Here is a 27,632-nt window from a genome sequence, read left to right on the forward strand (position 1 = left end):
AAGTACCTCACCAAGAGGATTACTGGCCACAAACATATGTCCTATGCATCCTGACTGAAAAACTCCGGCTGTACTCAGTGGCATATCACTTACTCAGAGGTGATCTCTCCCTGACTTACAAAGCCATGTCCAACTTAGAATTGATGGGCATGCTCCACCTAAAGAAATCCAAGTCACTGCGAGCCACGCGCTCTAGTGAGCTAAACCTCGTCACAACAATAAACAGAACATGCTGGAGAGATAGATTCCTGTCACAGAGACTCCCCATGCTTTGGAACAAAATTCCAAATTACATCAGGCAGAGCCCCTCACTAACACTCTTCAAGAGAAACCTTGACAAGTGGATGGGTAACAGAAAATACACCCCTGGGATCACTTCATTGGCTCTGTTTGACAGAGGATCAGTTAATTAATCAATGGGGCGGTGAAACCGACACACTCTGGCTAGGCTTATAAATGCCGTCGGGCAAATAGCCTAGTACCCACCTATGAACCTATGAACACTGTTTGGGAGTTTCAACCTTTATATAGTTGTATTTCGTCATAGCCATTTGAGCCTATGTCACATCTTACAAAACTTTTTGTGTTATTGAAAGCCCTCAGACAAACAAAATGAAGTTTTATCCTCCTAACAGGAACAAATGTGCCAAACTGACAAACACAGTGACATACTTGAGTTAACTTAAAATAAAGGTTATCTGTGGTAGGACAATCCCTTTCCACAACTACTACCCTCTTTTTTTGTGTTGCATCAACAGAGCAGTCTATTTCAGCTAGTGTGTGTGTGTGTGTGTGTGTGTGTGTGTGTGTGTGTGTGTGTGTGTGTGTGTATGTATGTATATATATATATATATATATATATATATATATATATATATATATATATATATATATAGGGGTTCCTATCAGTTTACCGAATTAACATATGACTGACACTTAAGTATGAGACGACAACATCGAAATCTTAGAACAATGAACATTCACAAAATCGGAACTTAGAAGACCGAAACAAAAGCTGCTGATGTTATACACCACTTTATTTTAAACCACACAGCATTTGAATGGAGATCGCTGTACAGTAAGAATCGTGAAATTCACCCTTTTCCCCACTGTAGTGTGATCTTGGAGTTGGAATATACAATTCCACATGGGGGGTTCAGGGGGGCTTCCCCCCCTGCAAAAACATAAAAAAATGTAGTGAAGTTAAATAGAACAATACTTCATTACTTTATGGAAGTAGTTGTCAGCTTAAAAGTGCTCCGTGTATGCCGTAGCAGTTGCTGTGAATCAAAGTGTTGTTTAAAGGGACAGATGTCTATTTCTTGTTTGTATTTTTTAGACATGTAAAAGAGTACTGGATTGGAAGTGTTTATTTCGGTCTTCTAAGTTCCGATTTTGTGAACGTTGTTCTGAGGTTTTGATGTTGTCGTCATGTTCTTTTCAGTTTTGGTCATATGTTAATTCTGTAAACTGTCATAGACTCATATACATACACATGTATATGTGTGTGTGTGTGTGTGTGTGTGTGTGTGTGTGTGTGTGTGTATATATATATATATATATATATATATATATATATATATATATATATATATATATATATATATATATATATATACATGTATATATATATATATATATATATATATATATATATGTATACATATATATATATATATATATATATATATATATATATATATATTATAATTGATAGTGCAGTCTGGGAAGATGGAATTACTGGAACGGAAGGACAGAGGGAGGGTTTTTTTTGGGAAGTTTGAGGTTGTAATATACCTGAAGGGTGCTCTAATGAAGTCTTTTTGTAGGGGGTGTTAGGAGGGTTATGCCTATTATATCATTAACTAACTTCTAAAATTTTTGTTTGTTGTACTGTAGGGAATTTTGGTCTGGGGAGAGGGAGTTTGCTTTATGTCCTGGCAGCCTTCTTGGTTAGATTTTATAGTAGTGTGAATTGTTTCTGGTTCTTGACTGAAGTTGTCTTCTTGCAAGTTTTCCAAGCCTTGTCCCTGAGTTCACAAAGAGACTCAAGTTCCTTAGTTCATCATTTCTGGTTAAGTGTTGTTGAGAGTCTAGACACTCTTGAAAACCTCACCAAAATATTGTGTAGTAGGTCCTTGTAGAAGATGCACACTAATGTTCCTGACAATAAGGGGCTGCCAACAGTCTTCTGATGAATACCAGTCCCTGAAGTTGGGCTTCTAAACTGACTTTTTCAATGATAACAATTCCAGGTGTTCACAGACTGCCTTAGCTCTGTGATACAATGTTTTGGAGATCAGAAGTCAGCAAAATTTATAATCGTGAACAATGCACTGTGGAGAGTTGCTTCTAACTTTTGCCTGCAAAGTCTCTTATAAAAGAGCAACTCATGCTGCCTAACCATGTAAATAACAGCAAAACAGTAGCATTTCAATGAGAAAAACACACAGAAAAAGCAAACAGTGGTTCAATAACAGTTAGCAATATCTTATTGATTTTAAATCCTCAAGATAATCAGGAAAGAACTGAGAAGGGGAGGGTCCACTTCTTTGTTTAACTGGTGATCCCCTTATATTGATAACAGAATTTTCAAAAGAAAGAAAGATGGCCCCTGAAGAGACTGCTGAAAAGTTGTTTGAGGGTTTCCTGTAGAGGCAGGAGGAATGCTCTTCAGAAGGATAACCTGTAGGATCTTGAAGATCTATTTTCTGTCATTATCGATGAGTTATTCTGAGATGATGAATGTATTTTAAAGGACTCAATACTAATACAGAAAAGCAGACATGTATGTATGTAAATAAGTTCAAGGACAAGGTATGATATATGGCAAAATCAAAGTGATTGCCTGGTAGACAGGGGAAAACAAGAAAAGGAATTAGATGTGCACTTAACAGATAAGCTGTTAATTGCATCCACCCATCTATCCATCCGTATAAATGCATATAAATGTTAGCAATGTTTAGCTAAAGACTTTGGTTGCAGACATGGGAGATAAATGTTTACAAGGTAGCACCAGGGCATAAAGCACTGTTGCAACTTTTAAATCTTATTTTATCTATCCCAGCATCACAGCAGAAAGCTGTGCTGTGTGCTTTATCCATTCATTTTTCCAACCCTGGTACAGTGAATAATATAATTTATCTACTTCTTTCTCTTGCCCAACAATATTGCAGAAAGAAGTCCTATGGAAATGGAGACCTAGACAACAGTTCACTGTTGAAGTACATGTATAAAATAATTACCAACCAAACCTATTTCCATTACACAGTACAGAGGAATAAAACAGCAGTGTGTTTCAGTGAAGAAAATGTTAACTGTATGAAATATTAAAAAAGTGTATGCTTCTAACACTACAGTTTTAGCTCAAACAACATTCTTATTAGATACATGCATTCAGCCTCGTCATCCTGCTTCTGCATCTCACATTATTCTGTAATCTAAGTGATAAGTCATGTTCCTCACAAACTTATTCCTTTGGGGGGGAGGTATTAATAAAATAAGTTAAAGCCACTTTCTTGGAAATAAACTTTAACACAGTACAGTGCAGGTCATATAGGAAGGAACACGGCTGTGAGATGCAGCTGTCTGGGCTTTTCATGGACATGACACTAGTACACTGAATGGTGCATGCATCTCGTACAGAGTATAACTCAACATTTCAGAGTTGTCATGTTCTTATCTTCAGCATACACTGCCACATCAGGGCACTAGGTCATGGAACTGAAGCAGAGATTGAGAAATTGCTTTTCCAGAGGAATGATGTCCCTTGGTATTTTCTGCCCCAGAGTGATTTTTTTGCACAAGATGCCACAAGTGCTATGGTGACAGGCCAACATACAGAAGTCGCTGTAAACCGTTACGCACTATATGAGCAGTCTGTGCCTGAATTCACTCCTTCCCATCTGCACTTCCTGTTTAAAATAATGTAAAACCTGTGCAATATGATGTAACAACACTTAAAACTAGCATTTCAGATGCTAAGTGCTTGCCTGGAATGAATAAGATTCAGTGCCTTCAAAGCATGTGTGAGCCATAAGTCTGTCAATGCCTCCATCTCTGCTCTCAGTTGCAGCCACGACTCACGTTTTGGAGTTCCTATCAAACCTACAATAAATGAAAGAAAAACATCAAATCAAACATTTAAGTGTGATGTCATCACATATATCTGTACTACTTCTTACATTTTAATGCATGTTACTGTAAATGGCACAGACATAAAAGAAGTAAATTATATATTCCATCTGTGTGTGACAAGCTCATTATCCAGTAGGTGCTAAGGACTGGGACAAAGAGATAGGAAAACTACAGAATATAAGTCCAACTGGTTACTACAATCTCTGTTACTACATTAGTCCTGTCTAGCTATCCTGATACACTGAATTATATTTATATAGAAAGAAGCTTATACATTGAGATTTCCCTTCCCACTATATAGGTACATAATTATATAGATGTCTTTTGCTGCTCTTGGCATCCTGTTTATAATGTTTTTATTTACCTTTTCAGATGATCCACTGTAAGGGGTCTGTTAACTCAGATGGGGTTTGCAGGCTGCAGATTTCTTGGGTTATGCCCTGCCCCTTCACCTTGATAGACACAACTGACCAAAGAATGGTACAACTAAATCAGCCATGTTTGTTTTTTTTTGTTTTTAATCTTTGAAGTCACACTCAGTGGGAAATTTCAATTCTAGCCTTATGTTCTACTTAGACAATTCCTTTCTGTTCTGCTGTCTTGTTTTCAGTGCACATGCTGGTGTGACACCTAAATTACTGTTCATAGGTTGGTACTAGGCTATCGGCCATAGGGGCCTATACAAGCCTAACCAAAGCAATTCCCTGGCTATTTCTTCCCACAGTATTTACTTTCCTGGACCCCTATCTAGCAGGGTGACTATCGTGATCCCCGGGGTGAATTTCCTGTCTCTCATCCAATCATCAAGGTTCCTTTTGAAGAGGGCCAAAGAGGCGCTCTGCTTGACATGTATGGGCAGTCTGTTCCAGAGTCTGGAGAGTCTCTGGGTTTCTGCTGTTGCTCTTATACTGCTTTTGCACCAACACTAAGAAAGAAAAAAATGTATTAAGTATTTTATTACCTTGGACAGCCACAAATAAGTGAGTTAGTCATCACTAAAAAACAGCCTATCTTTCTGCATTCACCAGTGCTGCAGTTCTTAAGTCTCCATGGTGCATTCCAGCATGCAGACAGAGTTTATACATTCTTTGTTATTCACATATAGCTTTTCTGTGTAGATGATAAATGAGCAGTTTTTCCAGGATTATGTATTTATTTTGTATATTAAAACTCATATCCTGTTTCATTTTTTTTTTGCTTCCATAAGACTACCCAGATGACTCCTACACCTGTACCCAATTAAACCTTTAGTTTTGGAGAGGGCATGGGGAAGCCGAGTATCCAACGGTTAAATGAAAGTTTTATGGCCCATCAGTTCCTGCCTGGCAAGCCCTATCAGCCTATTTATTCCCCCATGGCAAAAGTCAGGCAGTAAGGATTGGGCTAGCCTGCTGGTCCTACAATGCTTCCTACTCTCATGGACTGCCCCATCCATTATGGTAGCTCTCCAGTCTCCACTGTTGCTGCCAGCCACAGGGAGCATGCAGGCCCCTGGCTATGTGCACATGTACATTGACAGTGTATGCTCATACGAATGAACTCCATGCTACATCCTGGCTAAGTTTCAGTCAAGTGCTGAGCCAGAGCTATCTCCCTCCCCCCAGGATGGCTGTGCCAAAAGTGGTAGCTCACTCCCATCTTCCCCAGCCAACTTCCTCAGGTATCTGAGCTCCTAAAAGAAGTCAGGTCACCCGGGCCATAGTCAGGGATTTATCCTTCTACAACATCAGAGAGTACTAGCGATATCCTGTGTCTATACCAAATTACAATAATGACATCTACTGGTAGAAAATTGGCACTACATAAGGTAAGCTTAAACAGAAATATAACAAGACACCCATGAAGAACTAAAATATACTGGCACATAATTGCTATACTCATAGTGCTGTAGCCCCAATCCGCCAGTACTGGGCTTACATATATAATAATAATCAAAATACTGCAAAGGATACAGTTTTCAAATAGTCATGAAAATGGCACCAGACATGCAAAACAGCAGGATTCACATACTTATCATACATACATGTGGTGAAAATTGTGAGGGACAACATAATCTGTTAAACTGTGGATCAGTGAGCTTAAAACAGGACTAGGGACAGAATCAGAGGACATGATGGCACTCTCAAAAGTGGATAAGAAAAGAACCTCTCTGCCCTGCTTCCCTGGAGCTAAGATTAGGGATATCACTAAGGTTATTAAGCATAACTAGGGTTCTTACAATGACTTTAATTTTGCAATTTTGTATGTTGAAATTAAGGACACTGAACACTCTTCTCTCCTGGTGATGTGGTGAGATACAGTTGACCTAGTAGATGTCCTTACCCAGGCTGGTAAACATCCCCGAGGATGAGGATTAAATATGCCAAATGGATTACTGGCTTTAGTTATTGGCTTAGATTATGATATCAGTACAGGTGGATATCAGCAATACCTCCTCACTTGGGAGGAAATGTGTAGAGTCCAAACTTGTTCTGTAAGTGATGGCTTATACCTATTCTCAACAGGGGTTAGGGTGTTGAATAGACTGTTTTCCCTTCTAGTATCTTTTTCAAGCAGGGTCATATTAATGCACACTAAAATGTCAAATTTGCAGATAACAACAAGATGAAGGTGGAACTGAAAGCCCACAACTTAATGAAAAACCTAAGCTGCATAGAGACTCATAGTGCTTTTGAGGAAATTGGGGGTATGTGCTATGATTGAGACATGTTTCAAAGGCACATCATGTATTACACAAATACCTGATTGCATTCCTTTCCACTCAGTCTGAACCACGAAGTAAAGAAGTGGTGGAACCATTTTCATAAATTGCTCCTTGATAAGTAAGTCTTGAGTATGAAGTGCACACTACACCTAAGTTTTAATAAATGCAACAAATGAAAGTTTTGTAATATATTATCATACTCCCTTCAATGTCACATCATAGACATGACCACTTTTTTGTTAAAGTTATAAGCCTTCCAATAATGGCAAATGCTTTTCTATTTCATGACCTATACTATATCTCCATTGAGGAGAACTCTGCCTCAAACAATAATTGAACACATACAACTAAAAGACTTCATATACTGTAACCAAGCCTTTTGGTTGACCTGAGCATAAGGGGATACTCATTTTCAATAAAACTTAATGTTGACAATACCATCCAATGTAACAACTTCATATCTAAAAGACTCCCATTCTATATTATAAACTTCCACTCTCAATTCAACTCATCACTTCATGCCTCATGAATGAATTAGGTGGCTAAGTGGGCACCCACAAGTGCCAGCAAGGTATCCATGGCATCAAGATCTTTGATGGCCAATAGGCTTTGTACTTGTACACTAGACCTATATACCTATGACCCTATGAACTTACATAATAAATATTAAAGAAAATTCAGAAAGCAAATGATTGCAGGAGAAAATATCTGAGAGTATGCTGTCCACAGCAAAATTCTAAAGGCCATAATCACAAGAATATTATAATGCAAAGCTTCACAGAATGTAATATGCAGCCTCCTTTAAAATAATTCAGAATGGGTCAGCTTCAAAGCAAAGTTCTGTCAGTTTAGCACAGAAGATTAAGGCCTGAATTGCTACCATCAGTCTCCACTCACAACCCATGTGACTATAAGCAAGTTACTTAGCCAGACAGTGCTCTTGGTTTACATAATGAAAACTGGTACAATAATAAAGGGTCTCACAGATCAATTAAAAAGAGCACAACAACGGATGTATGCATTTCCACCTTTTATAGGCTTTTTAGTGTGGTCTATATTAAATCATTGAATGATCGGATCATTGAACAGCATTGCAAGGGAAATGCTGTTCATTGAACCCCACCTCATGTGGGGGCGACCCCCCACTAATTATATATACCAACTCTGAGATTGCACTACAGTGGGGAAAGGGCAAATTTCCAAATCCCTACTGTAATGCGATTTTTTGGTCAGAAAGGTTTGATGAATGGCATATTCTATAAAATGCCATTCGATGATCCGATCATTTGATGAAATAATAGGGACTCTTTTCAGCGTGGCACAGATGAATCCAACCAATGAATGACCCAGGACTGTAATTATGGAGCAGCACTTACTTTGTATCTTTGTCATCATTATCAGTCCCCTTTATCCCATTTTCTTTCTACATGGGGTCGTGAAGTCTTGTCAACTGTTGCCGTCTCTCTTGATTCAGTGTCACTATTCTATATTCTTCGACAGTCATACTTGACTGTTGCAGGTGTTCTCTCACGCAATCCATCCACCTTTTGCTGGATGCCCTCGTTTACTCTTGCCTTCTTCCTGTCTGTCCCAAATCTTCATCACCAGATTGTCTTCTGCTTTTCTGCACATGTACCTGCATCACTGTAATCTGTTTGACATTCTCTGCAATTGGAGTTACTTTGGCTTCTGCTCTGCTGTTTTTATTTCTACAGTGTGCATCCTACCAACCATCTCAGGCATTTCATTTTCGTCACCTCTAACTTCTGAACTGTTCTGCCTTTACTGTCCAGGTTTCTGTACCATACATTAGTACTGGTTGCACTGCTGTTTTGTATAACTTACGTTTCAGTTTCCTTGACATTCTTCTATCATACACTCCCCCTGACACTCTGTGCCAATGGGCTTCAGCACCTCTGATTATAGCTTTGATCACCTCATTCAGACTTCCCTTCTCCTCAACCACCCCTTCCAGGTTGTTGAAGCTATTAACCTGTCTCACCATCTTCCCTTCTATCTCAATTCTCAGCTTCTTCTGATTACAGTTTGCTGTCATTACAACTGTCTTATATGTACTCAGTTTCATCTCTTGTGCCTTCAGTTTTGCATTCTATTCCTCTATCCTTTGCTGAAATTCTTGCTCAGTGTCTGCCAGTAATGCCATATCATCTGCATACAACTTTGCTGATCTGTCCTCTCTGATCTCTTTGGTAATATAGTCCATTACCATTATGAGCAGCAGTGGGCTCAGAGCTGAACACTGATGCACACTCGCTCTCACTGGGAACCCCTCTGTGAGACTACAGTGTACAGTCACCCACTCCAGAACCTTCATGCAGTATGACAGGTGTTGGATACCCCCATACTGCCAACAGTTGTACATGTCCCCTTTGTTCTTCTACACTGTCACTAGTATGCTTATTCTCCAGTCATATGAGATATCCCTTTCTCTCCATACTGCCATGAATACCATCAGAAGCCATTTTACCCCATCTCACTCAACATCTTGATCATATCTACTGTGACCTAATTTAAGCTTGCTGCTTTCCCTGACTTTATTTTCCTTAGTTTTGGTCTTACTTCTCCTGTAGTGGGCTCCTCCTCATCCTTCATCTTAGGCTGTGTCTGGGGCAGTTCAGCTTCTGTGGGGTTTTCTTAATTCAAAGCTGCTGGAAGTACTCTTTCCATTTGCCTTTGATGTGTTGTGAACTGGAGAGCAGGCTGTTGCTGGCATCCCTTATGAAGGTTGTCTTGATTATCTTCTTTATCTTTATGAGTTTGCCTTGCAACCTTATATAGTTTCTTTCTGCCATCTACCAAGTCACTTTTCAGAAACTGGTACCTTTGATACCTTGTCCTTTGCCCTCTGAGCCTCTTTGTTAGCCAACCAGTATTCCTTCCTTGCCAGGCCTGTCTTTTCTGTCTCCCACTTTTTCCTGTACTCCTTTCTTTTGATGATTTCCTAGACTTCTGCATTTCACCATCAGCTTTCCTTATGTACATTATTTCCACCTTGGCTAGGCCGAATATCTTTCCTGTAGTCCTCACACTTGCTGTTTTGAGGTGCTGCCATTCTTCTTCAACTCTATCTACTCCCTCTTCTTCCTCAGGTGCTAGAGTCCTGAATAATTCCTAGAACTCTTGTACTTTCTCTCCAGTCAACTTTCAGGTCTTCAGCCTAACCTCTGTTGACCTTAAAGCCTTCTCTGATCACTGCTTGCAGTTGACTGTGTCAACCAGTGGTTTATGCTTAGGGCTGACTGTTTCACTGGTGATGACTTTACAATCACTGATTCTACCCCAGTGCCCTTTCCTTACTAGCAGGAAGTCTACTTGAGTTGTATGTTGGCCACTCTTGTATATGATCTAGTGACTGTCTCTTGCTGAATGATGTGTTGGCCACCATCAAGCCATTTGCCAGACAAAAGTCTAGAATAGCCTCTCCATCTTTATTCCTGTTGCCCCACCCATGTGGACAAAGGCAATCCTCATAGCCTGTTCTATTTGTCCCAGTATTTGCATTCAGGTCACCCATTATCAACACCAGTTCATGTTGTCCTGCTTTATCTAGTAGGTCCTGCAACTGCTGTTTGAATGCACCCTTTTCACTGCTATCACAACCCTGCTGTTGGGCATAGGCTGAGATTATGAATAGTGTCCCATCCTTACACAGCAGTTTGATTGCCATGAGTCTGTTACCAATTTTGATGACATTCCTCACTATCTTCTGAAGCCTCTTCATCACCACAATTCCCATACCACTTCTAGTCTGTTCTCCTCCTGAGTAATAGATTCTGGATCCCAAGTGAAGTGGTTTTGCTACACTGACCTTCCATCTTGTCTACTGAATGCATAGGATGCTCAGCCTCCTTCTTAACATCATGTCATCCATTTCAAAACTGTGTAGCAATTCAATTTAGCTTGTGTTTGGCAAGTTGGTTGATTTTATTTCTAGCTTTCACTCAACAAAGCTATCCAAGGTAACCCAAGCTGGGCATTTGGATGAGCTGGCCAATAGCTTATTGACCCAGAACTGCTGGGCTTTATGGGGGAGCACAGTGACCGGTAGGGGCACATACACCCCTCCCACTATTAACATGGGTTCCTGGTAGAGGTTGGAGTAGGCTAAGGTGTTCAACCCAGTTATGTCTGGCAACTGCCCATGCCCATTTTTGGCAACCTTAGTAAACATAACCAAATCATCTAGGGACAATATTTACATCACTGAGTCACTAGCCCTGACAATGTGTGCTGTCTGTGATTCGTGTTCTCCTATTTTGAGAATACTGTGTACCACAGTTGATGCCCAAAGTGGATGGCCTGTACAACTCTTCTTCCTATAGGCACCATCTACAGTCTGTGCTGCTGCCCACAACTCCTATCTTGGGTGAGTTTGAGGTGGAAAAACTCAGCAAATTTTTGGGAGGTGGGAGGAATCCAACAGAGACACAGGGAGAACACACAAACTCCATACAGACATTGGCCGGCGGTCAGGATCAAACCTTGTTCATTGTGCATGGGATGGTACCCACAATACAGAAGGCGTAAAGTAATTTTCTAAACAGCTAAAAGAAAGAAAACGGTCTACAAAACTATGTTACTAAATAATTACAGTCATTTGAGTTTTAGACTTCATATCCTTCTGAAAATGCATGCTAATGCAAAACTCATAATTCTTGTAACTTTCTAATAATGATAAGAGTAAAAATCTGACCCGAAACTCATACCTTTATCCATCATTATTTCTGGCTTTGTTACAGATTGTAGTGCTAAGAGGTTGAGAGGTTTGATTCTGGCTACCATAAAAAATCATAAAGAATGTAGCCATAGGGCATCATGGGATACATCTACAGATCCTCATTAAATAATCCTGAGTAATATTTGTATACAACCATAGTTGTGCACTTTTAGGCTTCCCCATGCTGACACAAAGTAGCACCCACATATATTTTTATTAATACGAAGAAATTCCTTCCTGAGTCAAAAATGGCACTGCTGGTGTATGTCAGTGACTGATACTGCTGGTGGGTTCTAATGACTTATAGTATTAGTTTGTGTGAAAGAATGGTGGTCCAGGTATGTGTCTGTGACTGATACTACTGGTCGGTACCAATGACTGGTAGTATTAGTTTGTGTCAGAGACTGGTGGTACAGGTATGTGTCTTTGACTGGTACTGGTGATGGGTACTAATGACTGGTAGCATTAGTTTGTGTCAGAGACTGGTGGTACAGGTATGTGTCAGTGACTGATACTGCTGGTGGGTACCAATGGCTGGTAGTATTAGTCTGTGTCAAAGATTGGTGGTCCAGGTATGTGTCTGTGACTGATACTACTGGTCGGTACCAATGACTGGTAGTATTAGTTTGTGTCAGAGACTGGTGGTACAGCTATGTGTCAGTGACTGATACTGGTAGTGGGTACTAATGACTGGTAATAATCATTTGTGTCAGACACTGGTGGTACAGGTATGTGTCAGTGACTGATACTGCTGGTGGGTACCAATGGCTGGTAGTATTAGTCTGTGTCAAAGATTGGTGGTCCAGGTATGTGTCTGTGACTGATACTACTGGTTAGTACCAATGACTGGTAGTATTAGTTTGTGTCAGAGACTGGTGGTACAGCTATGTGTCAGTGACTGATACTGGTAGTGGGTACTAATGACTGGTAATAATCATTTGTGTCAGACACTGGTGGTACAGGTATGTGTCAGTGACTGATACTGCTGGTTGGTACCCATGACTGGTAGTATTAGTTTATGTCAGAGATTGGTGGTACAGGTATGTGTCCATGACTGGTACTGGTGGTGGGTACTAATGACTATAGTAATCATTTGTGTCAGAGACTGGTGATACAGGTATGTGTTAGTGACTGATACTGCTGGTCGGTACCAATGACTGGTAGTATTAGTTTGTGTCAGAGATTGGTGGTACAGGTATGTGTCCATGACTGGTACTGGTGGTGGGTACTAATGACTGTAGTAATCGTTTGTGTCAGAGACTGGTGATACAGGTATGTATCAGTGACTGATACTGCTGGTCGGTACCAGTGACTGGTAGTATTAGTTTGTGTCAGAGACTAGTGGTACAGGTATGTGTCTGTGACTGGTACTGGTGGTGAGTACCAATGACTGGTAGTATTAGTTTGTGTCAGAGACTGGTGGTACAGATATGTGTCTGTGACTGGTACTGGTGGTGGGTAGTAATGACTGGTAGTGTTAGTATATGTCAGAGACTGGTGGTACAGGTAGATGTCAGTGACTGATACAGGTGGTGTACGTTGATAACTGGTACTGCTTATATTCCACTGTCATGCATGGATTTGTGACAAAAACCCTACGAAGGTGAGTATGCATGATGCCAGAGATATGCTCCTTCACTGCTTTCCTGTTGGATATCTGAGGAGGGAGTGGTAGTCATTATCAGATTTTTTCCACAGTCCTGATCTGTAAAAAGAAGGTGTTTCTGAGAAGTGGAAAGCTCAAGTATTTTATTTATTTTTACTTAATGGTGTATAATCTTTCAGTTTATTTACATGTTTTATTTACTGTACTGTCAAACAGCATCGAAGCTCAATTTCAATGAAGGTTTTGTAGCACTAGTTAAGTGACTTACTCTGAGTTAACTAAAAGGAGACTGACGTGATCAAACCCAGGACTACAGGATGAAGATCATTAGCAGAGCATAGTCTTAATTATCTCTGTAAAACAACTTCCAGTTTTGACGACGGGATGCAGGAATGTCTTCCAGATCTCTCTTATGTTTAAGGTGTGACATATGTATACCCATTTTTAAATGAAAAAAAGTTGTTTAAAAATGCATATGATGAATTTCTTAATTTTTCTTTCCTTTGAGGGACAAAGCCTTCACATGTCCTTGGAGTGGCTGTAACCCAGGTAATTCTCCTACTATTGTAAATAATCTGTATCTCCAAGGAGCAGTGATACTCGGATATCCTTTTTTCCAGTGACCTTATTCAACCAAGATTTCTTCATTAATTTCTCAGAAAATGACAGTTTGCAGACCTGGCTTTTGACCAGTTTAACTAACCTCTATTTCTTTCTCTCACATGAAGATATGTGTGTGTTTGCTTGTTCTGCTTTCTAGATTGTGAGAATTATGGATAGTGGTGGCATTTCAGTTAGATTAATCCTTTTTAGTTGGACCTATATTGTATCCAAGAGTGCCATGTATGAATATATGTATGTAATTATGCTGAGAATTAGGACCATAAAAAATAACTCTCAGTACTGTTTTCATGGACTGGGAACATCAAGGCAAGTACTTACTGTTCTAAACATGTGCAAAGTATCTCCTGAGAAATCAGCTTGTAAGACAACATTAAAACAGTATCTACACATCACAAATTGTAGAGATTATTTACAGGGCATTAAATAAAGTCTAGGTGTCCTTACTGTGTGGTTTACAGCATAAAGAATGACACATACTCTGCTACCAATTACTAGTTAAGATTGAGATGAATGATCATCTCATGAAGAGAATGTTCTAGTAATAGATACCAGCAAATATTATGTCTAATATTTTATTGACCCTACATGGAAATATAGTAATAATAAATGACATCTTGCATGTCAGTGGAATGTTCTGAATGTTGGGGACCCAGCACCCCAAGTTGCTATGTAGCACAATCATGCTCAGCTTGTTATATTTTCTGAGTGTATACTGAAGGTACAGTACAACACAACCTTATAAACTACCTTGTTAAATGCTAATATTTGCTGTCAATTTACAGTGTTACTTTCTGCAGTTATCAGAACTCCCACTGAAGTCTCCATGGTGAGTTTGTATATCAGATATCATTCTAGTGGGTCTGCACCCTTAAAACAGTATGCTATAATGTAGCCTTGGACTTCAGCGCTGTATTATTAAATAGTAATAAATCACTATTGTGTACTGGTATACCTTATAGCACTCTTCAGTTTTGATTCTGATATATTCTGTCTTAAAAAGCAAAACTTGGAAAAACTGCTCGCAACTCAATTTTTGTTTCATGAGCTTCTTCCCTTTGCATTTTCTGATAAAAATGATTGCTGGTTGATTTGTATTTAAATTCAAAAGGTGCTAAAATAAAAGAAAAGATACATGATGTGGATACTTGCCCCCGATGTTGTTCTTGTAGGTTGTGTATAGCTCCTTCACTCTGCGATAGCGGAATGCTAATTTTCTCATCCAGTCAACACCTCCATGTACTCCTGAGCCCAAGCAAAGGCTGTTCCCATTGACTGAACTATGAAAACCATCAGCGCTGAAGTTATATGTGCTGAAAAGTAAGAATGAGGAAGCCTGTTAATATAAGTTCTGCCGACATTGTTAAGATGCATTTTTGGAATGGTTAAGTGTTTAGAAGCAAATATTCACACTTCAGAAACACTTTTTGGGATATAATATTCAGAAGTAAAACTAAACACAGCAAAGCACTTCATTTTCTTGGAAGGGTAACAGGTTATTCACAAAAAAGGTAAAATGTAACCATATCAGACTGACTAATGTTGCTGTTATTTGTTTAAGGTTGTATACAATTGTAAAATGCAGACACATGACCCCAGCAATTTAAGATGACCAAGTCTCTTAAATAAACTTTAGTTTTGTAGCATGTAAAACTGGTACCATACTGTACTGAGTTTACAATGTAGTTTGGAAGGACAAGAATCATTGTTTACATTGGCCTACATACAACTTGAAAAAAGTGGGTTTGATGGAAGAGAATTGGTCTTACAGAGCTTACTTCTCAGGAGTTGTACACTACAAACATAGCATTGATCTGTAACATTAACAGATCTTGCATTTTTACTCAAACTTCTATGTATTTTTCAAAGCAAAGCATTTACATCTAAAATGTTTTATGGTTCATTTTTCAGCTAATTTTCATTTCAGATCTTGGATCTTTTGTGTACAGACACATTTAAACAGTGTCAGTGGTGCACTGCTGTGTCAATGATCCTTCAGATGATACTTTAAACTGCAGTCCCATTTGCTTGACTTGGTGGTAGCTCAGGTGGATGTAAAAGATCTCACAGCACCTACTGAAAAGAGTAAGGGAAGTTCCCTGATGCCCTAGCCAAATTTCTCCCAGTAGTATAAACACCAGTTTGAGTCTCAGTAGGACAAAGTCCATACTGGGGCTAACCTGGTCAATAGAGGATAAATAAATAAATAAACTTTTCCTGGCACCATACAAGCACATTGTACTCAGAATGCTGAAGATTACATCTATCTATCTATCTATCTATCTATCTATCTATCTATCTATCTATCTATCTATCTGTCTGTCTGTCTATCTATCTATCTATCTATCTATCTATCTATCTATCTATCTATCTATCTATCTATCTATCTATATCTGTGTGTGTGGGGGTGTGGGTGTGAGTGCGTGTATAAATACATATAAATACATATATACGTGTGTGTGTGTGTGTGTGTGTGTGTGTGTGTATATATATATATATATATATATATATATATATATATATATACATACATACACACAAACAAACTGCAAGAAAAACCCAACCAAGCTAGAGTTTTCACTGTCTGATACAGGATTTACGCAAATGATCCCTTAAGGACATTCAGTGTTTTAGCTACATGCCTCCTGCACAGCCATAATTTGTTTTTACATTTTAAGCATTTATAGTTGTATTAAGGCCAATAAAGCCAAGTCACACAAGTGTATAGGCATGCATGTTTCAGCCTTTTAATTAACCTCATCAGCACAACATAAAAGGATAGTTTAGCTGTACTTCAAAAACACAGGGTCCTTAAACCTAACTGATATCTAATAAGATTAAGGTACCTGCAAAATATCCCAACCAATACCCAAACAAAAGGCTAAATGACCCTTAAGGGCTTCTGAATGTCATTTGCATATATCCTATGGGCCTCCATTACAGGAGGTTTAAGGTATCACCCAATGAAAATTCTAGCTTGGCTGGGTTTTTCTTGCAGTTTTTACTGAATGGTTTGCCTGTGTGACCTTTACTCTTCGGCTTGGATGTTAGTTGGGATATTTTGCAGGCAACTTAATCTTTATGGGCATCACCTAGGTTTAAAGACTGTGTGTTTCTGAGTTATAGCTAAACTCTCCATTTATGCTGTGCTGATGAGGTCAATTAAAAAAGATGAAGCATGAATTTCCAGAGCTAGTGGGGTTTGTTACTATAGGCCTGAATATAACCATAAAAACTTAACAATTAAAAATCATGGATATTCAGAAGCCACGTAGCTGAAATACTTGATATATTTTATATATATATATATATATATATATATATATATATATATATATATATACAGAGAGAGAGAGACAGAGAAATATATATACATATAGTTATGTAACAGAGAACAAGGGATACTTAGCAGGAAGATGAAAGAGTGAACAATGATTTAGATTTTACTGCAATAAAAGCTGATGTCTTCATTACTGGAACAATGGTACACTACAGAATTAGAGTATGTGTGTATGTGCCTTGGAGTCCATGCTCTGGGACTGGATGTATGGAATAGCCCCACCTGCAGGGCCTGGGCATAGGGAATTCCATCATGTTCAGGGCCTGGATAGAGGTACTATCCTTCATGGAATAACCCTCATTTGATGGGTTTGGGTGTAGGGAATACCACCATGCATAGGGCCTGGATATTGGAAATATTTGCCATGAGCAGGGCATGGATGTAGGGAATATTCCCCATGCATTAAGCCTTGGTACAGGTACTGCCACCATGTGCTGGGCCTGGATGAAGTGAATATTCTCATGCATATAGTGTGTGTACAAGAGTGTGTTGGGATAGGATGCGTGAAAAAAAGCACATACAGGGCTTGGATACAGCAATAACCTCATGTGCTTGGCCTGTGTGTTGGGAATACCACTATATGCATTGCTGGATGTAGGGAACACCCTTTTTTCAGAGTCTGGATGAAGGAAATGCACCCATATTCTAGATCTGAATTTGGGAAATACATACATGCAAAGGGCCTAAGTTTGGAGAATATGCTGGCATCATTGGGTCTGGATTGAGCATCATTCACATATGCTAGATCAAGGATTGAGTAATTCCCTTGTGTGCAGGTCCTGGGATTTACAAACACTCCTATGTGCTGGAAATGTGTATGCTGGCTCTACATTTTAAAGATACGGTCATTTCCTAGGTCTGCATCTGGCAAATACCTCCATGTGCTAGTCTTTGGTCTATGAATACCCCATATAATGGATCAGGGTTTGAGAAATACTCATATGCCCTGGGTCAGGGTTTCTGGAATATACAGTGTGCTAGACCTGGGTCTGTGAAATACACTGGTATTCTGGGCTAGTGTTTGGTGAATACTTCATGTGTGGGGGTCTCCATTTGCCAGTAGTTATCTCTGCTTAGGCTGACAGGGTCCAATGCCATTGTTTCAATTTTCTTAGTGCACACTACTGCTTCTTTCTTTATGGAGCCATCACATATTGTGTCCGATTTCAACATGATTCTGCAGTGGATGGGACATCTCTTTTTAGAGAAGAAAGGTTTACAGATTCTGTGCTATGTACTGCTCCATGACCAGGGATAGGCGTGGATATGTGCAGAGTTATCTTGCTGTGGGTGGCTGGTATTTCGTTTAGCCAGACACACATTATGCAACATGATATGCTGCATGACACATTTGGATAGGCATGCAATGCAGACATTGCAAGGGAACAGACCCCCCCCCCCCCCGCACACACACATGCACACACTGACATGCATTTTATTGCTTCAATGACTATGTTAACTAATAAAGTCCTCTTTGTCTAGGCTTCTGGTCTCTACCTGATGCCAACATTGGGCAACCACCCAGTATGTGGCCTCCCCCTCCCTCAGACATAGGTAAACAGGAATTGACATCATTCCACTCCTGTCCTTCACAGCCCCTCCAGCACCCAGACTACTCGGTGAAACTGGAACATCTGGATCATGTTCAGAATTTCATCCCTGTATGCAACAAAGCTGACAAGAGTGCACACATGTGCTGCACATGTGTTTTGAGAACACATAAATGCACAAACACACACACACACACACACACACACACACACACACACACACACACACACACACACACACACACACACACACACACACACACACACACACACACACACACACACAAACCTGTACTCACAGACATGCACTGGGTCTGAGTTCAGGGAATACTAATTATATTTGGCCTGAATTTGGGGAATGCCTTCTTATGTTTGGCCTGGGTTTTGTGGAATGTTCACATGGATTTGTTTGGTTTTTAAGAAATTCTCATGTGCTTTATCTGGGTTCAGAGATATCACACATATTTGGTCTTGATTTGGGGAATGTACACATATGCTTAGTCTGGGTTTGGAGAATATTCCAGTGTGCATGGCCTAGGTTTTAGTAATACCACATGTACTTTTTTCTGGGTTTGAGAGTATTCCACTGTGTTGGACTTAGGTTTGAGGAATATCTCTTTGAGCTGGTTCTGGGTTTGAGGAATACCCACAGGTAACATTTGGTTTTAGAGAATGCACCCTTGTCTGAGCAGAGAAGGTAAGGAAGATAGAAAATTGCTCATTCTATAATTTTTCTGCCTTTCATGGACAGAATACTTCTTGTGGCTAGCCTGGCGGTTGATGGCTTGTTTTCCACTTTTCATCTCAAAATTTCAGACATAAACAGGCAGATAGGCAAATGCTGATGGAAATGGGAAACATTTCAGGCTGACGGTCAAACCTCAGTGCACAGTATACTATATATATATATATATATATATATATATATATATATATATATATATATATATATATATATATATATATATATATATATATATATATATAAATCCCGTTCATAACGTCGACTGACCATTTCATTGGCTTTCATAATGTCGATTCCACATTGTTGAATGTTTAAAATAATGAACTCCCAGAACATCATATTTTCCCTCTGGGAAAAGTAACCTCTTAGTCACCATGGTGAACTTTGCCCTTTTCTCCATTGTAGTGCTATCTCGGAGTTGGTATGTTTAGTTAGGGGTGTGTGGGGGGCAACCCCCCCTACTTTAGTCAGTTTAATTTGCTTATATTTCTAATTTCATTGTTGCTGCTCAAGTGGTTACTTTCCCAGAGAGATAATATGATATTCCGGGAGTTTGTTATCAGGGAGTGTGAGGGATGTAGATGGGCTTGCCCCACTCAAAAAAAAAAAATTTTATTGTTTTCAATCATTTTAGATAGTTGGCATTTTGAATGTTTGATGTTTGATTATATACTCGTGGTCAGAGATTACATTTCTTCCAATGTGTTGTTTGTTCTTTTGTTGCAATCTGAAGTGATATAAGTATGATGAATTGTCAGTACTTATGAGGAGTGCTGTAGGTGTGTTTTCTGTACTGTAACACTTATGATAAGTAACTGTGGTGTGCCTCACTCCGAGTGCTGTCAGGAGTAATGTTGGTGTGCTGTACTGTCAACACTTATGAGGAGTGCTGTAGGTGTGTTTCCTGAACTGTGAATACTTATTAGAAGTTGACAACTAGTGAAAGTGTATTAAGTGTTAGAGGACTGTAGGTGTGTCACAGTTTCACTACTTACGAGAGCTGCAATAGGTGTCTTTCCTGCATTGGGTACTTATGAAGAGTAGTAAAGGTGTACTACACTGTGAGTACTTATGAAGTATGTTCTAGGTGTGCTGTACTCTCAGTACATATGACTGTTGTGGTAGGTGTGTGTTTTGCACTGTGAGCACTTAGTACTGCAAGTGTGCTGCATGGTCAATAGTTGTATAATCATTAGGAATACTATATATGCTGAGGTGTCAATATATGTAAGCACTGTAAATGTGCTGCACTGTGATTAACTGTGAAAAGTGCTGTAGATGTGCTGTAATGTCAAAAGATATGAGGACTGCTGTAGGTATGTTTCTTGCACTTCTGAATCATACTGTAGATGTACTCCACTGTCAGTACCTATCAAGAGCACTGTAAGTGTGTTGTGCTGTGACTAACATCAGTACATATCAGGAGTGCTGTACCTGGCCTGCATGTGAATACTTATGATGAGTACTATAGATGTGCCGCAGTGTTACTACTTATGATTAAAAGTGCTGCATCATCAGTACTTACTAACAGCACTGTAGGTGTGCTGTACTGTGAGTACTTAGGAGTATTGTAGGTGTACTGTCTGGTAAATTCTGTAGAGTATAACTTTAAGAAGTGGTGCTACCTTTAACAGAGCTGGATGCCATGTGGCCTCCAACACCATGCACTTGAAGCAAAGATCTTGGACTATGAACATCAGGCATGCCTTGTATACCTCTTCACTCAGATATGTTTGACTACTTCAGCAGAAGTACCTTACATGGTGTCAGAATAAAAGAGGAGTTTGAGGTTTCAGAAACACTTTTTGGGTTGCTAGATGCATAAAGGAATAAAGAAATAGTTCCTTATAACTATTAGTTGTACCTATAGTGTCAAAGCATGAGATGTAGCAGTTTCGAGAGTCAACACCACATTTTTTACTTTTTGAAATTCTTAAGTAATAGTCCACAAGTAAAATCTGACATTTTGAATATAATTTTTGCTAAGCCAATGGCTATTTCAATTTTCATATTAATGCATGCCCATACTTCCATTTAAATGATAAATCCACTATAACCACCATCTGTCAGATTATGAGATAACTTATCAGAAAACTGGAAGCCATGGATCCAGAAGTTTGAATTGTACCTCACTGCAAGTGGACTTGCAGAAAAAACAGAATGTGTATAATGCCCATATATAGCAAGGAAGAAATCTAAAAATGTATTTAATACTACCTTCAAACAGAGAGCGAGAGAGTGTGTGAGAGAGGGAGAGACAGAAGACAGGGGTTAGTAGAGTGAAACTTGAAGTATGTTGTGAGCCAAAGAGAAATCTGCCTTTTGTTGTGCATTGCATAGAAGTGCACAGGAATTTATTTATCCTTATAGTTCCACAGGTTCATAGGTAGGTACTAGGCTATTGGCTCAAGGGCCTATACAAGCCTAGCCAAAAAGGTACCCTGGCTTTCTCCACCCAAGAAAATTATTTTCCTGTGCCCCTGTTGAGCAGAGCCACAGAGGTGATCCCTGGGGTGAATTTCCCATTTCCCATGCAATCATCAACATTTTTCCTGAAGAGTGCTAATGAGGAGCTTTGTTTGATATAGATAGGTAGCTTGTTCCAGGGTATGGGAAGTCTCTGGAACAGGAATCTATCCCTCCAGCATGTTCTGTTTATTGTGGTGACAAGGTTTAGGTCCCTAGAGCGTATAGCTCAGAGGGATTGGGATTTCTTTAAGTGGAGTATGTCCAACAGCTCTGGGTTTGTATGTTAGGCAGAGATCGCCTCTGAGTAGGCGATATGCGACAGAGTAAAGCTGGAGTTTTTTGAGACGGTCTGCGTAGGGAATCTGTTTGAGGCTGGTAATCCTCTTTGTGAGGTATTTCTGTGGCCTTTCCAGTTGTTGTAGATGTCTTGTGTGCTACATACCAAAAGGGGCATTGTACTCTATAATGGGTCTAATGAGTGACTAGTAGAGGGGAACAATGACCTCTTTTTTCCTGGATGAGAAACCTTTTGTGATGAGGTGTGCCATGTAGAAGGATTTCCTGACTACTGTGGTGATGTGATTATCAAAGGAGAGACTACTGTCTACCTGTGACCCAAGGTCTCATGACACTTTCATTGTTAAGTAGACTACCACCTATGTGGTAGCTCATGGGTACAGAGTTTTTACCAAAGGGGATGACAATGCACTTTTTGGCACTGAGCTTGAGGCCATGGCTTTGACACCAGGCATCTGTCTCAGTGAGGCCCTTTTTTGGATGTCAACATTGTTAGGAGTTTCAATTATGGCTCCTAGTTTGCAGTCATCTGTGAACTTCATTAGCCAAAGACTTTCTGTGTTAGCCTGTACTTCAGAAAAGTAGATACCAAACAGGAGAGGACCCAGGACTGAACCCTGTGGTGCTGCATTTGTCATTGGTCTGAAGTCAGATTTGGAGTCTGCTACTTTCACAGTGTGGGTTCTGTCAGTGAGCCAGTTGGCAACCCATCTTGTGACATAGGGATTTATACCTAGTTTTGTGAGTTTATCTATAATTCCAGAGTGGGGGATGGTGTCAAAAGCCTTGGCGAGATCTAGATAGGCTGTGTGAACCACCTAACCCTTGTCTACGGCTTTGGTGACTGCTTCAAAGAAGTCAATCAGGTTTAGGAGACATGATCTGCCTTTTACAAACCCGAACTGAGTGGGGTCCAGAGTCTGGAGATTACCAATGTTTTTGTTTATAAGTTCCATAATGATTGGTTCCATGGCCTTGCAGACCAGGCTCATTAGACTAATGGGGTGGTAGTTCCTGGGGTCCATGGTGGCTCCAACTTTGTGGAGTGGGATAACCATCGCTGTGCACCATTCAGTGGGCACAAAGCCTGAGGTGAGGCTATGATTGAACATGGTGCTTAGGTGGGGTGTCAGTTCATTCTGTAGTTCATGTAGAACACAACCTGGGATGTTATCGGGTCCCATGGATGCTGTGCTTTTGGCTTTGGAGAGTGTGGTTTTTACCTGTGCAGCCGTAATTACAGGAACTTTGCATTCTTCCGGTATAGAGATGGGCCCTTTATGGGGTAGGGGGGTAAAGTTTGCACTGAGCCTATCTGCCAGGATGTTGGCAATATCAGTTGGCTCTGTATATTTAGTGCCATTGTGCTGTAACTCAGAGCAAATCTGAGTTTTGCCATTGAGATTCTTGGCATAGCTATAGAATGCTTTGTGGTTGTCTTTAGAATTAGTGGCGATTTTGTTTTCATAACTAGCTTTGGAGGATTTTATGAGGGATCTCAGCTTCTTACTGAGGCTGACCAGGGAGTTCTTCCAGTCATGGGATTTTACTCTTTTTTGCAACAGTTTCTTTCTTCTGTTGTAGAGTTTGTTTATGGCAGGGGACCACCAGATTGGCTTCCTTTTTTTGGAGGATAGCATCTTGCTTCTGTTAGGGATAGCACGATCCATGCACTCATTTGTTTAAGTGCTTATAAAGTGCATTTGTGTAGGATTCAGCAGTCATACCTCTATTGCCCATCTGCATGGGTGTCGTGAAGTTTGCCACTTCTGTCTTAAGAAGTGTGAAGTTGGCTTTGGAGAAATTTTTTACGGTGGTTTCCCTAATGGGGGGTGGGGCGGGATGTGGATGTCTAGGCTGATTAGCTTGTGGTTGGATCTGACCAACAAGGAATTGACCTCTGGTGTAGACACTGGTCGCCCATGTTAGTAATGACCAGGTCTAGGATATTGCTGCCCCTGATGGGGGTTTGGATAAGTTGATCCAAGGTGTTGGAATTTATGAATTCCAGAAAACATTGAGCAAAAGAGTTGGTACATGAATAGTTTTCCCAGTTAATGGTGGGGTAGTTGAAATTGCCCATTATTAGGGTGTTGGGTTGTACCCTAATATTTTCCAGTGTATCAAGAAATGAGGAGTGGGAATCCTGGGGCATGGTGGGGGATCTGTAGCAAGTTACAATTTGGATTGCGGTCTTGACCAGAGTTAGTTGCACTTGGATAATCTCGGATGCATTATGCTAAGCAACTAGCTTGGAGGTGTGGATATCCTTAATGAATATGGACACACCTCCACCTTTAGTGTTTCGGTCCAAGTTAGGTGGCTGAAAGGTGTGGTATGAATTATAGCCTGGTAATACAAGGGTGGTCTTTGGAGCCTTGAAACAGGTCTGTCACTGCACAGATTTCGGTGTTCTCCATTTTTAAGGAGTGCCTTGAGTGAATACGTTTTGAGGTTTAGATTTCTAGCATTGAGTAGCATTACCCTGAGATTTTACTTGCTTGTACCTGTTACGGTGGTGAATTTGTCATTTGAACCTTGCCTAAAAAGGCACTATAGGGGTGGCAAGAGCCTTAGCCAGTATCTGGAATCCCAAGGGTGACAGGTGTAGGCCATCTCTGGCAAAGCATCATGGTCTGTCGATTATGTCATCCTAGGCAGACAGATACCGGATCCCCTTAGAATGACACCAGAAGCTTGGCCAGTTGTTGAAGTCAGTCATTTTGTCCTTGTACTGAGATCATTCTGGGTGATGGCAGGATGCTACTCAGGGCTAGGGTCATACCTGCCTGGGCTGCAAGACCGGAGAGCTCCTCCATGTCTCTTTTCATGTAGTCCAGGGAGGTGACTGATTTAAAGAATGGATTGAAAGGCTGTGGCTTTGTTGAGCTGCATGTTTCATTTAACAGAGATATAGTAGTGATGGCAGTAAAGATGACCAGGTAACAGACAGAGTGTTGGGAGAATCAGTGCTGTCTTAAATAATGCACTGGATTTGTGCACAGTGAATGAAATTAGTAGTATACAGTTAAAAGTGCTTACAAATGGAGGTGTTCAAGATTAATTAAAACTGTTGCTGAAAATAATGTGAGAATGAAACACAAAGTGAAAATGCTAAAATATGAATATTTGTATGCACCATGGTATTACAGAAGGAAACTGCATACGTTGCTTAATAGATATTGACAACAATTTTTGGTCTGGAAAGTTCATTACTAATTACAAAGGCATTGACTTTAAGTTAAACACAGAAGGTGAAAATGTAATATTCGTCAGAATTTACATTTAAACTGTTAAGATTTCAAGACACTGAGCACCGAGCAATATGCATCATACTGACACATTCCATGCATAAACTGAAGTATTGTGGGTCAGTAGTATCTGACAGGTGAATACACTGACAAAAATATAAAGTTTTATTATAAGTTTTGTCTTTGTAAAAAAACACGGTGAATTAACCACATATAGTGGGTCATTTGCATGTGAGAAAGCTGGCATACTGAAAAACATTTCACAGCATTCAGGGGCAAAGACATTCACATGCTGATAATGGTAGCCAGTCATAAGTTTATAAAGCGGATTCCTCACAATGTTTCCAGAAAAATCTCACTAATGCTAATGCTAGTCAGAACGTTGTCACAAGTGCATCATTATGAGTTAAGCATGCACCAAGCAGGAAACAGAAGATTAAATGCAAAGTTACAGAATCTAATTTAATTGATATTTTGCAAAAATATGCAGGTTTCTTCACTGAGCTAGGATATTTGCCAGGAGAGCAGCATTTCAAAATATCTGTACAGATGTATTACCAGTAGTCCATGTACATAGAAGAGTGCTAATATTCTAAGGGAAGAAAACAGAACAAGAGCTAAGAAGACTGGAGGCTTGGTGTTGGCTGTCAAATGGTAATCTAGAGTGGCTAAACAGCATTTTTAGAACAGTGAATATAAAAAGTTTACATGCCCCTTTTAAAATGCTGGTTTTTGTGATATAAAAAAATGAGACCACAATAAATTATTTCAAAACTTTTTCCACCTTTAATGTGACCTATAACCTTACAATTCAATTGAAAAACAAACAAATCTGTTAGGGGAAAAAATACAAAAAAATAAAAAACATATAATATGCTGGTTGCATAAGTGTGCACACCCTTAAACTAATACTTTGTTGTGTGTGCACATCCTTAAACTAATACTTTGCTGAAGCACCATTTGATTTAATTACATAATTCAGTCTTCTTAGGTACATACCTGCAATCAATCCTGGACCGCACTGGTGGTTTATGGTTTCTGACAGACTATGCTAGAAAGGTCAAAACTATGTACTTTTAGTATGACTCAAGTAAAATAGAAATTTTAGGTTTCCCTTTGGTATTTCTTCTGCTATAGAAGTATTCCCATGAACCATAGCACAGATTTTGGAAGGCTACATGGGAACATGACATAAGATTAGTCAGCTGATACACAGACTGCAGTATTATAATCTGAAGTTAAACAGAAATAAGTGAAAGATTAGTGTGATTATTCTAAAGTATATGTGCCATCACTTAACATCACAGGGCTTGAAACCAGGTATTAAAAAGAACCACAGTACATATGCAAATGACAAAAGATAAACAGACCATGATGAGATTTCTAGGAACAGTATAATATTTATCTAAGTTCACACCAAACATTACTATGCCTGGAAGGATATAGAGCATGGGGCAGCATGTGAGTGGTCATTGGTACAGAACAAGAGCTTCCAGATGCTGAAGAAACTTGTGACAGAGGCACCAAATCTGAAACACTATTATGAGTCTTAATCACTTGTGTTACAGGTAGACACTAGTCAATATAGACGTGGAGCAGTACTGATATAAGATAAGAGACTGACAGCACATGGATCTTGAGCACATATAGATGCACAGACTAGATATCAGCTATTGTGTATGGATATGAGAAGTTCCATGAGCACATATGTGATAAACCAACATTAGTTAACTTTTTTAAACAAGAAACATCTTTATTAAATTATCATGTATGACATAGGCAACCATACATTTATATGAATGAAAACAAACCATATTGACATAATCTTAGTGGCAAACATTATACATCAGTTATAATCTAACCAGTCACTGTCAGTCAAACATTACATAGCTCATTCAAATCCTGTCTTCTTTTAAACCTTATTCCTCTTTTGCATGTATTAGTCCTACGATTCCCATTTTTCCTATGTAATTTTCTGCTATCCTTTCCTAAAGATCCCAATTCCAGTTGTTTTATATCTGTTACTATATTCACTACTTCTAGTAAAGTTGGTTTAGACTTTGATTTCCATTTTCTAGTAAATGCTTTTTTGGCAGCCACCAAAATTAGACACAGCAAGGCCTTAATATGTCTAGGCAATTCTGATTCTGTATCATAGCTCAAAAATCATTTCC

At 39.5% G+C, this 27,632-nt stretch overlaps 1 protein-coding gene across 2 annotated transcripts in view; it reads right to left on the reverse strand.

The window, feature by feature from the left end:
- EYA2 (EYA transcriptional coactivator and phosphatase 2) overlaps positions 1-27,632 on the reverse strand; it is a 970,866-nt gene that overhangs the window by 136,110 nt on the left and 807,124 nt on the right. For both annotated transcript variants that reach the window (XM_044089920.1, XM_044089919.1), the window contains exons 13-14: positions 14,959-15,119; positions 3,993-4,107 (exon numbers count right to left, since the gene is read on the reverse strand). In XM_044089920.1, coding sequence (XP_043945855.1) covers positions 3,993-4,107; positions 14,959-15,119 — 276 coding nt within the window. The remainder of the gene's footprint in view (positions 1-3,992; positions 4,108-14,958; positions 15,120-27,632) is intronic.

Source organism: Protopterus annectens, chromosome 12.part0 (assembly GCF_019279795.1).
Source record: "Protopterus annectens isolate FY-2018-M chromosome 12.part0, PAN1.0, whole genome shotgun sequence".
Taxonomy (NCBI): domain Eukaryota; kingdom Metazoa; phylum Chordata; order Ceratodontiformes; family Protopteridae; genus Protopterus; species Protopterus annectens.